The sequence below is a fragment of the Cetorhinus maximus genome, chromosome 9 (assembly GCF_964194155.1).
Source record: "Cetorhinus maximus chromosome 9, sCetMax3.hap1.1, whole genome shotgun sequence".
Lineage (NCBI taxonomy): Eukaryota > Metazoa > Chordata > Chondrichthyes > Lamniformes > Cetorhinidae > Cetorhinus > Cetorhinus maximus.
The window spans coordinates 47,800,044-47,815,630 of record NC_135887.1 but is presented as its reverse complement, the minus strand read 5'-3'; the positions used below and the strand labels follow the sequence as shown (position 1 = coordinate 47,815,630).

The following is a 15,587-nucleotide window of genomic DNA, read 5'->3' as shown; positions in this document are numbered from 1 at the left end:
CTCTGACTCCTCAAGGCAATCAAGCTAGTTTTCAGAAGACTACAGTACCAAGATTCTTAATAATTGCAGTTAATTACCAATATGTCCCTCTGTTGGAGACTTCCACTTCACTCTGGAATTATTTGAGCGCAATTTAAAGGAGTGCAGCAAATTCATACCTGCTCCATGCCTTGAATTCTATTCCAGAGAGTGATGATTCTCAGCCAGGAGAAATACTTCCTGGCATACTACCCAACATAGCCAATGGATTTTGTATTCATGCCTTCTAGTCCTACCATCCCAATCCATCTCCAATAACTTATCCAGCTGGACAGAGTCCAATCCTTTCATAATTTAAACACCTTAATCATATGATCTTTAAACGTGATAAATATTTAAGTATAGGGACCTCTATTCATAATTACATCAGGTATCATTCTTGTCATGAAGGTCTTGTGGTATACTGGGTAGCTTCCCTGCCTCCAAGCCAGAAATTCTGGTTCGAGCCCTACCCCAGGACTTGATGGCCAATGAAGATGTGTTCATAACGCGGTCAAACAGAATTAGTATCAACCTGCAAATCGTTCCAACACATGTCAATGGCAAGTGGTAAGAGCGGGAGAGATTCCTGGTCAGCCATGTGATGGAAAGAGCATTGGAGCCTCTACCATCACCACCCATAGCTCCAAACTACAACATGCATGTAAAAAGTACATCTTGCCACACCAACTCAGACTCCCTGAGTGAAATTGTAACATACCACCACCACCATAATTCTAGGCATATTTTAATACATCTTCTCCAGATGTGATAGTGGTCCAAGAGCAGACAGACCAAAGCTTTTATGGCCTAATTATAGTGCTTCTGTTGCTCCTGCTTCAGACATGGCCAGTGAGCTGGATGCTGGCTGACATGCAAACCCACAAATTAGTAGTTCCTGGCAACATGGCTGTGAAATGAATGACAGACACTCAAGGCCGTGCACCTTTCCCAAACTGAAATAAATACTTCAGTTCAGACACAGCCGTCAATCAAACCTGTTACTTCAGAAGGATTCACAAGATGTTAATTCCATGAGATATTTGCTCCAGTCATCTATAATTGCAGGAACCTTATACTTTAACCAGGCAAATTCAGGAACGCTAATGGATAGAATAACACTAAATATCTGCACTCAGCAACCATTAACATATTAAATCACGTTTTGTTTGACAGAAAGAAACTACAAATGCAGCTTAATATCTTATTATTTTAGGTGTCAATTGTAGCTCAGTGTTAGCACTCTTGTCTCTGAGTCAGCTTGTGGGTTTAAATTCCACTCTAGAAACATGAGTATAAAATCTAGGCTGTTACTCCCAGTGTTGTACTGGTAGTGCGCCACTGTTGGAGGTGCTGTTAAGGTGTTAAACCAAGACAAGATTCTGTCCTGTAGGGTGGACGAACAGCAGAATGGGAAGGGGTTAAAGGTGGTCACTGAGACTGGCAAAAGGTGGGAAGTGGTGTTCAACAAGGATCAGTGCTGGGATCACTGTTGTTAACAATTTACATATAAATGATTTACATATAAATGATTTGGTCTAGAAAATCAGAAGTACAATTTCAGACTTTGTGGATGACACCCAATTGCTGGGTCTGATTAATGCAGAGGAAGGCATTAATAAACGCAGAATGAGCATGTATGAATTTTAACATAGATAATTGTGAAGTAGTATTTTTTGGTAGGAAGAATATGGAGACTATGTTCCCCTTGGAATCTAAGGGCCGAATTTTAACTCATTCAAAACCCACCCACTTCCAGAGTTAGTAGCAGACCCAATGACCCAGATTTCCGTCCCCAGGTCGAACGCACAGAGTCAGAAGATTTCCCGGCTCAGCAAATCTGACCTTTAAAAAATTTCTATCCGCAGCTCGGATTTTTGGTCAGGGGTAGGGCGGGCTGAAATAGGAGTTGCGGCAGGCACCCCCAGAATGAATGTGGAGGCTGTCAGTTGTGGAGGCAGGCTGGGCGCAAGGCCTGTCTCTGTGCCCCGGCACCGTGTTCAAGTAAACAAAGAAAATAATAAATCAAAAAACACCTCTCCAGCCCTCGCCTCTGAACCCCCAAACCCTCCCCATGCTCCATCCATGCCAACCTATGCCCTTCTACTCATCCCTTTTGTCCCTCATACTCCTTATGTCAACCCATGCCTCTCTACCTACTCCCCATGGACCCTTATACCCTCTATGCCAACTTAGTGCTAATTCAAGCCAGCCTGTGTCATCCACACACCACCATTTGCATTTAATCCCTCCATACCAACTCACCTAGTATTCTTGGGTACTTCCTGGACAGTTTTGACACTATCTGGACAGTTTGATACTTCCTTGACAGCTTTGACAGTTCCTCGACAGCTTTGACAGTTTAACAGCCTTGACAGTTCCAATAAGGCTCCCAAAGGGTGCCTTACCTCTACCAAAGGTGTCCTGCGACCCTATCCAAAGAGGCACCTTACCTCCAAAGGGGTACCCAAGCTATCCAAAGAATCCACCAAGTTCAGACCTCCTCTTGCCTGATCTGTTCTGCGTGCTCTGGGATTCACGCAGCTAGGGTTCAGAAATTGGAAGTCAGAAGAGGCAGCTGGTGATTTAAAAGGCCAGCTGGCTCCATGATTCGTGGAACCCGGCCTGACTCCAGTCCCACCCTTGCAAAGAGGGGAAATGCTGGGTTCAGTGGCAGGAAATGGAAATTTTAACCATTTTCGGGATTTTTCAGGAGAGCCTCTCCATCATGGCGAAAGCCTGAGCCTAAGTATCTAAGACAGTGGAATAGAGGGATTTGATAGTACAGATACACACATCATTAAAAGCAGCTATGTAAGTTAATAGGGCCTTAAAAAGAACAAACAAAGCAATGGAGATCATTTCTGGAACTAAGCAATCCCACAGCCAACGGATCAGATCAAAATCTGTAGTCCTGTCACATTCGATCCTGAATGGTAGTGGACAATTAAATAATTAACGGGACGAGGAGGAGGCTCCATGAAAACCCCTGTCCTCAGTTGTCACATCCTTCCTATAATGCGGATTCCAGAACTGCACGCAATACTCTATCTGTGGCCTAACCAGCGTTTTATACAGTTCCAGCATAACCTCCCTGCTCTTATATTCTATGCCTCGGCTAATAAAGGAAAGTACCCCATATGCCTTCTTAACCACCTTATCTACCTGTCCTGCTACCTTAAGGGACCGGTGGACATGCACAGTAAGATCCCTCTGATCCTCAGTACTTCTCAGGGTCCTACCATTCGTCGTGTATTCCAGTGCCTTGTTTGCCCTGCCCAAGCGCATCACCTCACACTTAGTCCGGATTAAATTCCATTTGCCACAGATCAGCCCATCGTTTATATATGCCACAAACAGCAAGGGACCCAACACCTATCCCTGTGGAACCCCACTGGACACAGGCATCCAGTCATAAAAACACTCCTCGACCATCACACTCTGCTTCCTGCCACTCAGTGAATTCTGGATCCAATTTGCCAAATTGCCTTGGATCCCATGGGCTCTTACCTTCGTTATCAGTCTCCCATGCAGGACCTTATCAAAAGCCTTGCTGAAGTCCAAGTAGGCTACATCAAATGCATTGCCCTCATCTACACACCTGGTCACCTCTTCGAAAAATTCAATCAAATTGATCAGACATGACCTCCACTTAACAAAACCATGCTGACTGTATTTGATTAATCCCTGCCTCTCCAAGTGTAGATTAATTCTGTCCCTCAGAATTGCTTCCAATAGTTTCCCCACCACTGAGGTTAGACTGACTGGCCTGTAGTTCCCTGGTTTATCCCTTCCTCCCTTCTTGAATAACGGTACCACATTGGCTGTCCACCAGTCCTCTGGCACCTCTCCTGTGACCAGAGAGGTATTGAAAATTATTGTCAGCACCCCTGCTATCTCCTCCCTTACCTCACTCAACAACCTGGGATACATTTCATCCGGGCCTGGAGATTTATCTACTTTTAAGCACGCCAGACCACTTAGAACCTCCTCCCTTTCTACACTAATTTCTTTAATTATATCACAGTCCTTCTGCCTGATTTCCATACCCACGTTGTCCCTCTCAGTTGTGAACACCAACACAAAGTATTCATTTAGAACCCTACCTACGTCTTCCGGCTCCACACACAAATTACCACTATGGTTCTTAATGGGCCCTACTCTTTCCCTAGTTATCCTTTTAATCTTAATGTTGCTAAGCAAGCGCTCTACCATTTGAGCTAATTCCCCCTGACTGTTTACTACTACTGACTTTTAAAATGCAGATCGCTAGCTGCTGTTATTTGCTAACCTAGCACCTCACTGTATGCCTGGGGACAAGAGGGAGAAATATACTTCTCTGTCACCTTACGTTTGTGAGAATGGAGGATTCGCTAACGGACAGTAAACAAAGAGTCGGGATAAATGGATCACTTTCAGTTTGGCAAACTGTAACCAGTGGAGTGCCACAGGGATCAATGCTGGGGCCTCAGTTATTTAGAATCTTAATTAATGAGCCGGATGAAGGGACCAACTGTATTGTAGTCAAATTTGCTGATGATGCAAAGATAAGTAGGAAAGCAAGTTATGGGGGGTGGGTACAGAGAGTCTGCAAAGAGATATAGATAGGTTAAGTGAGTAGGCAAAAAATTGGCAGTTGGATTATAATGTGGGGAAATGTGAAGTTGTCCACTTTGGCAGGAAGAATAGAAAAGAATATTATTTAAATGGAGAGAGACTGCAGAATGCTGCAGTACGAGTGGACCTGGGTGTCCTTGAACATGAATCACAAAAAGTTAGCATACAGGTACAGCAAGTAATTAGGAAGGCAAATGGAAAGTAGGCCTTCATTACAAGGGGATGGAGTATAAAAGTAGGGAAGTCTTGCTACAATTAAACAGGGCATTGGTGAGACTGCACTTGGAGTACTGTGTACAGTTCTGATCTCCTTACTTAAGAAAGGATATACCTACATTGGAAGAAGTTCAGAGAATGTTCACTAGGCTGATTCCTTGGATGAAGGGGTTGTCTCATGAGGAAAGGTTGAGCAGGTTGGGCCTATACTTATTGGAGTTTAGAAGAATGATAGCTGGTCTTATTGAAGCAGATAAGATTCTTGACAGGGTAGACGCTGAGAGGATAGTTCCCCCCTCCCCCAGGGGGAATCTAGAACTGGGGACACAGTTGGAAAATAAGGGGTTTCCCATTTAAGTTTAAGATGAGGAAGAATTTCTTCTGAGTATTGTTGGTCTTTGGAATTGTCTTCTTCAGAGAGCAGTGGATGTTGGGTCATTGAATATGTTCAAGGCTGAATTAGAGATTTTTGATTGACAAAGGAGTCGAGGGCTATGAAGGGCAGACAGGAAAATGGGGTTAAGGCCACAATCGGATTAGCCATGATCTTATTAAATGGCGGAGCAGGCTCAAAGGGCCAAATGGCCTTCTCTTGCTCCTATTTCTTATGTTCTTATGGTCCACTGATCTGTTAATCATGGTTACTGCCCTTTGATGTGTGGCTCTCCAGCAGTGGCTTTTGCTGAGCGTTCCAGGGGCAAATAGAATGGGTCCTCATGTGGCAAGGTAGCCATTTTCCCATGAAATGCTTCAGATTGCACATTGCAACCGCCTACCAATTCAGACTCCAAATCACTCCCTAATGTTTAGAAAGAAATGCTATGTGCAGCCTTGGGAGTTAACCCTTTATAAGCAGAATCTAACATTATATAAATGAAAGTTCAAAAATATCCAACTCTGCCACAATAATAATATCCAAGTTGCTTTGAGCATCAGTATTTGACACTTGGGTCTTTATTTTGATGGGTTATTTTCAGATGTGATGTTGTCACAGACCAGTTGGTACCCTCTGGACACAAGGTAGAACAATGTTTGTTTAGTGGTGCTCTATTATTTTTGTCCAAATATCCCTTCAAAGAAACTCTGTATGAGACCTCCCTTGTGTGCATTGGTCCTGTAGACTAATGCCACCTGCCCATTTCAGTACAGCCTATTTTTTTTTGTATATAATCAACCAGTTCTCCAAAATGTGATGGCTTCTTGCTTGAGAGAATACAACTATTCACAGAAGCCCTTTCAACAGGACACATATGTTTAACATGACAGTGATGATTTATTAGATGTTTGGTGCCTTACAACTACGTGATGTGAAAACCTGTAGTTTGTTTTTTTAAATTAAATAGGTTACAGAAGGTAAAGATTGTTTCGTATTTAATTTACTCAATTAGTATAATTATATTTCAGATGAAAAACCTGAGAAGGAAGTTATTGCCAAGACCAAGTACTTGATTTGATTACAAAATGCCCTTTTGTGAGTCTGTGGCACTGAAGGAGCGCAGATCCTTTCTGTTTCAAATTATGGAAATTCTACATATTTCATCTCTTCACAAGTTTGATTATATGGTTTCCTATTTCTAACTTTAAACATAATTGGCAGTAAAAAAAATAACTTGGATTTATATAATGCCTTTAATATAGGGGAACTTTCCAAGGTACTTCAGTGGGGAGTAATCAGCCAAAGAGTGACAGTGAGTAAGGAGAAACTATTAGGAATATCAGGATGGGTGACTAAACATTTAATCAAAGAAGTAGGTTTCAAGGAACATCTTTAGATTTGGGGAGGAAATTTCTGAAATTAGAGCCCAGACGGCTGAAGGCAAGGTCACTAGTGCGAGGGCAAATGAAGTGGGGGGTGCAGAACAGGCCAGATTTAGGGGAGCACAGAGTTCTTGGAGGATCATAGGGCTGGAGGAGGTTACAGAGGAAAGGAAGGGTGAAGCTATAGAGTGATTTGAGTACGAAAATGAGGATTTTTAAATCCAGACATTAGTGGACTGAGTGTCAATGTAGGCCAGTGAGTTCGGATATGGGCAACAAAATTTTGGATGAACTCAAGTTTATAGATAGTGGAAGATAGTAGACTGGTGAGGAGAGCATTGGAATGATGGAACATAGGAACAGGAGTAGGCCATTTGGCCTGTCAAGCCTGCTCCACAATTCAGTTAGATCATGACTGATCGTCTAACTCAACATCACTTTCCCGCAGTATCTCCGTATCCCTTGATGTCATTAGTCTTCATAAATCTATCGATTTCTGTCTTGAACATGCAAAATGAGCTTCCACAGCCCTCTGGGGCAGAGAATTCCAAAGATTCACCAACATCTAAGCGAAGAAATCCCTCCTCATCTCGGTCTTAAATGGCTTACCCCTTATCCTGAGATTATGTACCCTGGTTTTAGATTCACCAGCCAGGGGAAAAATCTTATCTACATCTACCCTGTCATACCCTGTAAGAATTCTGTAAGTTTCAATGAGGTCACCCCTCATTCTTCAAAACTGAAGGGAATACAAACGCAGTCTCCCCAATTTCTCCTTATAAAACAATCCCGTCATCCCAGGGACTAATCTGGTGAACCTCCGTTGCACTTCCTCTATGGTAAGTATATCCCTCCTTAGATAAGGGGACCAAAATATCCCAGGTGAGGTCTCACCAAGGGTCTATACAACTGCAGCGAGGCATCTTCACTTTTGCACTCAAATCCCCTTGCGATGAAGGCCAACATACCATTTGACTTCCTAAGTGCTTGCTGCACCTGAATGGTCATGAACAGTGATTCATGAACAAAGGACACCCAAGTCCCTTTGGAGTCTGGAGGAAACCAAAGAACAAGGAAGATAACTTCAGCATCAGAAGGGCTGAAGCAGTGTGGAAATGGGGAAATTTTGGAGGCGGAATTAGGCATTCTCGGTGATAGAAAGGGTATGGTGGGAGCTGAGCTTAGAATCAAATAGGACACCGAGTTTGGGAACAGCCTGGTTCAGACTCTTGATGGTGACCCGTGAGCGAGAGGATGAGGCAATTAAGTTTATAGTGCCAGCCAGACAATGGTTTTGATCTTCCCAATGGTTAATTAGAGGAATTTACAGTTTACCCAGACTGGAGTATTGGACAATCTGACAAAGAAAGCAGTGGAGGGGTTGATTGGTGGATAGGTGTCTTCAGCATACATGTGGAATCTGATATCAAGTCTTCAGATTATGTTACCGAAAGGCAGAATGCAGATAAGAAATAGGAGGGGGGCAGGGATAGATCTTTGGGGGATTCGAGAGATAACGGTTCAAGGCTGGGAAGGGAAGTCATTGCAGGAAGTTCTTTAGCTACAACCAGATAGGTAACAGTGGACGTAGGTGAGGGAAAGGCATGTCGGAGAGTTATGGTAGTTTGCAAGGACCGAGGAGTCAAGGGCAAGTATTTTGAAGAGGCGGGGGGGAGGTGATGATGACAGATTTGAAAAGGAGGGGTGGGAGTGCAGTTTTGGACAGTACATGAGACGAAGGAACAGTTTACAATATCAGATGGCATGGGGGCCAGGAAGGGAAGTTGGGCGGTCATCAGTCTAGTGGTAATCAGTCCGAGAGAGCAGAATAGAGCACGAGGTGGACAAGATGAGCCCTGTGATGCCATTAGGGGAGAAGGAGAGAAACTTGAGAACGGTGTAAGTCCAAGGCACACTATGGTTTTTGACCATCTTCTTCTCTAGATGACACCCTTGATTATTTCAGGCTCACCAAACCATGGCTAATGCCTTGATTTTACTACAGGCAGGGCAAGGAAGCAGGCCCCAAGTTTACCTCACTGGAATGGGGATAAAACCCCTGCACTGTTGGTGTTATTCTGAACCACATCCCAGCTGGGGTATGGTTAGGAAGCACTTTGTTGCACGGGCCGTAGAAATCTGGAACTCTCTTCCTCCAATAAGCTATTGAGGCTAGGGCAATTGAAAATTCTGACATTCAGATTGATAGATCTTTGTTAGGTATGGGGAATTATCAGGCATGGAACCAAAGCGCCAGATCAGCAACATCGAATTGAATGGCAGAACCTGCTCAGGGGGTTGAATGGCCTACTTCTGTTCTTATGTTCCTAGAAGTTGGCTTTTGTAGAGAACACAAATGAAGAATGTTTAGAAACAAAAGGTAAGTACTGCAGATGCTGGAAATCTGAAGTTTAAAGAAAAGCAAACCCTGGGAGCACTTAGTGGGTCAGGCAGCATCTGTGCAGAGAGAGACAGGGTTAAGGTCCCTGACCTTTAATCCACATTCTAATTCCACAGATTCCCCTGTCAAATATTTCCAGCATTTTCTGTTTTTTATGAGGTGTATTGAGAAGTGTCCTAAATTATAACATGCACATCAGTCACCTTCTGTCACCATGGCATTACTGTGAAAATTGTGAGAAGTAGACTGATTCTGTAGCTCCTTGCTTATCACATTTTTTAACTTCATGTTTGGCAGATAGATTTTTTTCTGCAGAAGGATCCCCATGGTAGACTTCTAGTCAGCCTGAAAGGCGTATCTTTGATTTTATTGAGTTGTTCATTTAGTTGAGGGGCTGTGGCACATTTTCCTGTGCAAAAGAGAAGGCTGCAACATTTGCAACAATCTTCAGCCAGAAGTGCCGAGTAGATGATCCATTTCTGCCCCCTGCGGAGGTCCCCAGCATCACAGATGCCAGTCTTCAGCCAATTTGATTCAATCCACGTGATATCAAGAAACAGCTGAAGGCACTGGATACTGGATATTCTGGCAATAGTACTGAAGACTTGTGCTCCAGAATTTGCCGCGCCCCTAGCCAAGCTGTTCCAGTACAGCTACAAGACTGGCATCTAGCTGGCAATGTGGAATATTGCCCAGTTATGTCCTGTACATAAAAAGCAGGACAAATTCAACCCAACCCTCCCACCCCATCAGTCTGCTCTCGATCTTTAGTAAAGTAACGGAAGGAGTCATTAACAGAGCTATCAAGCGGCACTTGCTTAGCAATAACCTGCTCGTTGACGCCCAGTTTGGGTTCCACCAGAGCCACTCAGCTCCTGACTTCATTACAGCCTTGGTTCAAACATGGACAAAAGAGCTGAACTCCTGAGGTGAGGTGAGAGTGACTACCCTTGACATTCAAGCCACGTTTGACCGAGTGTGGCATCAAGGAGCGCTAGCAAAACTGGAGTCGATGGGAATCGGGCGGAAACTCTCCGCTGATTGGAGTCATACCTAGCACAAAAGAAGATAATTGTGGTTGTTGGAGGTTAGTCATCTCAGCTCCAGGACATCACTGCAGCCCAACCATCTTCAGCTGCTTCATCAATGACCTTCCATCCATCTTAAGGTCAGAAGCAGGGATGTTCGCTGATGATTGCACAATGTTCAGCACCATTCGCAACTCCTCAGATACTGAAGCAGTCCATGTCCAAATGCAGCAAGACCTGGACAATATCCAGGCTTGAACAAGTAACACTCACGCCACACTCAGGCCATGACCATCTCCAACAAGGTAGAATCCAACCATTGCCCCTTGATGTTCAGTGGCATTACAATCACTGAATCCCCCACTATCAGCATCCTGGGGGTTACCATTGACCAGAAACTGAACTGGCCTAGCCATATAAATACTGTGACTACAAGAGCAGGTCAGAGGCTAGGAATTCTGCAGCGAGTAGCTCATCTCCTGACTCCCCAAAAGCCTGTCCACCATCTACAAGGCACAAGTCAGGAGTGTGACGGAATACTCTCCACTTGCCTGGATGAGTGCAGCTCCCACGACACTCAAGAAGCTTGACACCATCCAGGATAAAGCAGCCCGCTTGATTGGCACCACACCCACAAACATTCACTCCCTCCACCACCATCACACAATGGCAGCAGTGTGTACCATCTACAAGATGCACTGCAAGAACTCACCAAGCCTCCTTAGACAGCACCTGCTAAACCCATTACCACAACCATCTAGAAGGACAAGGACAGCAGACATATGGGAACACCAGCGCCTGGAAGCCCCCTTACAAGCCACTCACCATCTTGACTTGGAAACATATTGCAGTTTCTTCACTGTCGCTGGGTCAAAATCCTGGAAACCCCTCTCTAACAACAGTGTGGGTGCACCTACACCACATAGATTGCAGTGGTTCAAGAAGGCAGCTCACCACCACCTCCTCAAGGGCAATTAGGGATGGGCAATAAATGTTGGCCCAGCCAGCAAAGCCCACATTCCATGAATGAATTTAAAAAAGATCCACATCATCAACTGCAATCACAACATGGCCATTAGTCCTTCAGTTTAACAAGATTAACATAACCTCAGGTGACTAGCTTGTTGACATGCACTGTCAACAGCACGCTGTCCTAAACCCACTTGTCCATCACTCTTGTGGTTGAGATTCCATCAACAACGACAACTTATATTTATAAAGCACGTTTAAAGTAATGAAATGTCCCAAGGCACTTCACAGGTACATTATAAAACAAAGTATGACACCGAGCCATGTAAGGAGACTGCAGCTCTCAGATATCATTGTCCATTTGAACTATTCAATTAGATTATGGTCTTTTTATCACTTCTTAGTTTCGACCTAGAGTAATGGATGCCATCAGATTTCTTAGATTGCACCATTACCTTGCAATCATTAATAGATTTCAAAATGCAGTGTGATCCTTTGACATGCCTATTTTTTGGATGTACAGTACCTGAAATACAGCAATTTATTGCATGGACAAAAATATTAATTCATTCTTTCCGTTTAGCATTTCTTCTTCCTGTGGTGCACAGTTACTTTGCAGTTTCTGTAACATCCTAAAAGCATCCTCCTATTCTCCACTTTGCTTCCTTTTAGAATGTGTTCCAAATCAACCCCCTTTAGTTTTCTCTTCATCCCCTCAAAATCTACCTTCTGAATAGTTAAGATTCTCTATTGTGTTCCCTCTCTCCAGCGTTGCGAGCCTTACTGTGAACACAACCATTATATCATCGCTGCATCTAATTCTCTGGCTACCTGTAGTCTCTTCCAGCTGCTCCCTTTTGGAGCTCAACTGCATTTTGCTGAAGCTAGGAATTCAGGATCTAACTAATGCTTTCAACAAGGAGTGCAATTTAATAAACTTTACAGTGGGAAACCATTTTATTTTTAATTCAGAAGATTTAAATTGTTTTTATATGAAAAAGTGATTAACTTAGGTAATTATATATATACTTATTTTAATAACATCCATAAAATTAAAGTGCACTTCTAAAACCTGTAGATAAATGTCTGCATACTATAATTTTTTTGGACTTTTTAAAATCATCTCTCCTGAATGTGTTGACTTTGTGTTCCACAGGCACAGGGTACCTTGACCAACTTGTTAATTTCCATGCGTGACTGCATGTCAACAGGCTATTCAACTGTTTACAAACATACAACATGGTGGGTAGGAAAAGACAAGCTTGTCCATCAAGACTGCCCCACACTCATGGTGGCTGGGGCTTCGTGACTAGACACTTTATAGTCCCCAGTAGCCATGACGCTTCCTGGGAAAAGCAAAGACCCAGGGCCAAAGAGGGAAAAGAAATCTCAGAAATATTCCTCTCGGGTCCCCTCCCGGTAATCAAATCAGCCCTGGAAATTACACAGCCTGTCTTCGCCGGTTGGTATACATATTGGGATTTGTTTAGCTCCACACTATAAGAGTGGCCTTATCAGCAAACTTCTAAATATGGCCCTAGCCATTTGCTCACCTTGCAAGATTGACATAGAAATATGTCACATTAAAACTATCCTGATCAGATCATTGTACATTGTGTATTGCGTAAACTCGCAAGTGGGCCTAAGGCTGCCACTTTCAGATCTGAAAAATGCCCGGTCTACCTTAAATTATCCTGGAAAGGCAAATTATCTCAAAAATGTGAACAACAGGTTAAATAAGCCGTTTCACGATGCTATGATGCAGTGGCTATGCAAGTGGTATTTTCCACCAATAAGATGCTGCCATCAGTCCAAAAAGATGCTCTGTCTATCATACACTTGAGCAATGTCGTCTGTGAAATTCTGTGCCAATGCGATGATGGGTGTAGGCTGTACGCCCCAACAATTAGCTGATTGAAGCAAACAGCATGTTCCTTCGCTTGTTTGTAATAAGCAGAGTACAGACTGTATTCAATCAGCCTGAGCTTCCATAACCCAAAACAAAATGTCTGCTGTTAGATGCGATTCCGTTATTGGGCAGCACTTGCTGAACAATCCTGAGTGCACTAATAGCTACACTGACAACCAATTTAAGATAATCAGTCGAGCTTGTAACATGGCTCATTTATGCTTGCTAGAAGTGACATACATTCATACTCAAGGACCTATTCTCTGCAAACAAAAGGAATATGTTCAAGCTTTGTGCAGTTTTTGAACTACCTGGGAGCTTGGAGAGCCTATAGTTCCCTTTTGCCCTTTCACCATAACAAATGCCTTGGCCGATCAGAGTTGACTTGTCAACCAATCAGCACCCTTTTCTCCTGCGGTATAAATTGTTGTGGTCATTTGAAAGTTGGCAATCTTGTATTTGTCCTGATGAGTGCAAGATGAAAAGCTTTGGCAACATCTCTCTCTTTTCAGCAATAACCTAGATTCATATCCTCATTGATTATATACACGTTCACTTCCTGCCTGCATCGCCAGTGATCAAAAGAACCTGCCAAATTTTCTCATGCATGACCATGGGGTGCTGCTCCATGCTGACCTCCCTGAGATCAGCTGACTTAGCACTGAACAGTGATTGGAACTGGAACATTCCTGGTTTTAAATGCCACATCTACTGACTTTCTTAATCGGTCTTTGGGTAAATTTCCCAAGATTTTATTATTTTTACAGCTGGACAGGTGTTTTTCAATTGGACTTATGTTTTCACATACACATGGCATGAATTTGTTGTATATTTTAATCTAACATTGCTTATGGAAGGTGGGCATTGTGGCAATAAGGTTTTATGATAATTGTATCTGCTGGGAGCAATGCAAGTTTACATCTTGAAGCATCATCTTGTTGGTCGAGGAGATGCCTGCAAGAGGTGGCACAGGGTTAATGTTAGACATTTTATTTCAGCAAGTCATAATTGGGTTTTATTACTGTAAAATCTTGCTGATAAAGTTTTAATGCATATTGCAAAACAATAGCTTCATAATCTGGAAAGTGTCTGAAGGATTTAATTTGCATTCACTATTTGGACAATGGTTGTGTGTTTTTCGCGATGTGATTTCTGACTGTTTATCATAAGCCTTACAATGCAATTTATTTCAGTGTTTATACAACACAGAAGTTTAGAATATACTTGCCTATTTATATTTTCAGTGGGGTAGTTTTTGCCAAAAATCCCTGCACACCTATCCATATATGGGATACTTGGTGCAATTGGAATGTAAAGTGTTACATCAGGAACTAGTTTCCTACAAATGAAAAATGTGCTTTTTTTTAATAACTTGTTGGCATTGATCCTGGATGTTGTGATTCATGTTATTTTCTACAACTTCACACTCTAAAACTGAACATGATGTTGGCTTGGATTTGTGGAGATAATACTTGCTGGATAAAAATATATATGGCGGTTCAACATTGCAATAATTTTTTCTCTTTGTTTTAGGTGCAATCCTAAACCAGGGTCCTATCCCACTCAAACCTATTACTTTCCTCCAGCCACTGACTCCCAGTGCTACCAATATTCACAGCTTGTAAAAGAGCAGACACATTGGTTTGGACTGCATCAACAGAGTCCCAGTTATGGTGTTGAATATACTTCTAGATCTAAACATGATGTTGGACTTGGACACAGCCAAGATCTCGGTTACACATCACAACATGGACACAACCATTATGTTGGACACACATTTGGACATGGGCACAGCCACGACCTTGGACACACAGCTGGGCATGGGCACAGTCATGATCTTGAATCTAATCCTGCACATGTGCATATTTGTGATCATAAATTTGATTATCAGTATACTGGAAAGGTACCATTTAATTCTCCTGGGCTCCAACAGAGTTATAAGAACCCTGCTATTACAAAACACTTTGAAGGTTCCTGTTCTGTGGTTGTGAACTAGGTTTTAACCCTCTGGTCCTTTGCTAGCACAGGTCCCTGAACAATATAGAGGTTCCATGCCATCATCATAGAGGACACCATTCTGCCAAAGATGCCATTTTATTTTTAGATTGCTAGTTGTCAGATAATAGAAATACGAAAATTCCCAAATGCGGTTCAAGCCAATGGGACAGTAGAAAAGTGCTTATTGCTTCATAGTGAGTTGTATCATTGGCTTCAAATTCATATGAAAGATTTGAAAACCTACAACTATGTATGTACCAAATATTGGTATTAAAAATCTTGTCATACTATCTATCAATAGTTTCAATTTTTTTGTTATTTTCACAATTAATTATTGTTTCTTGTTTGTACCTGTATTGTAATCATCACTAATATAGTTAGCATAGATTGGAGCATTGTTTTCTGGTTGCAAAGTATCATAGAATTTTAGAGCTTGTCTTAATGCTGGCGCATTGTCCATTTCAATCTCATCTGGCAGTGCCTATGGGTCAACGTTAGGACAGCTAGGATAATAAAACAATTGAAGTATGTGAAATGGCTCATTTTATATTCAATTAATGTGACTCATAGACGTTTACAGCACAGAAGGAGGCCATTCAGCCCATCGTGTCCGTGCCGGTCAACAAAGATCTGACTACACATCCCATTTTACAGCACTTAGCCCATAGCCCTA

The 15,587-nt window shown here is 42.6% G+C and overlaps 1 protein-coding gene across 1 annotated transcript in view; it reads left to right on the top strand.

The window, feature by feature from the left end:
* rhbdd2 (rhomboid domain containing 2) overlaps nt 1–15,206 on the top strand; it is a 57,541-nt gene extending 42,335 nt beyond the window's left edge. Inside the window, exon 4 of the mRNA XM_078548698.1 lies at nt 14,450–15,206. Within this exon, the coding sequence (XP_078404824.1) occupies nt 14,450–14,912 (463 nt within the window). The 3' untranslated portion in view covers nt 14,913–15,206. The remainder of the gene's footprint in view (nt 1–14,449) is intronic.
* Nucleotides 15,207–15,587: the final 381 nt, after the last annotated feature.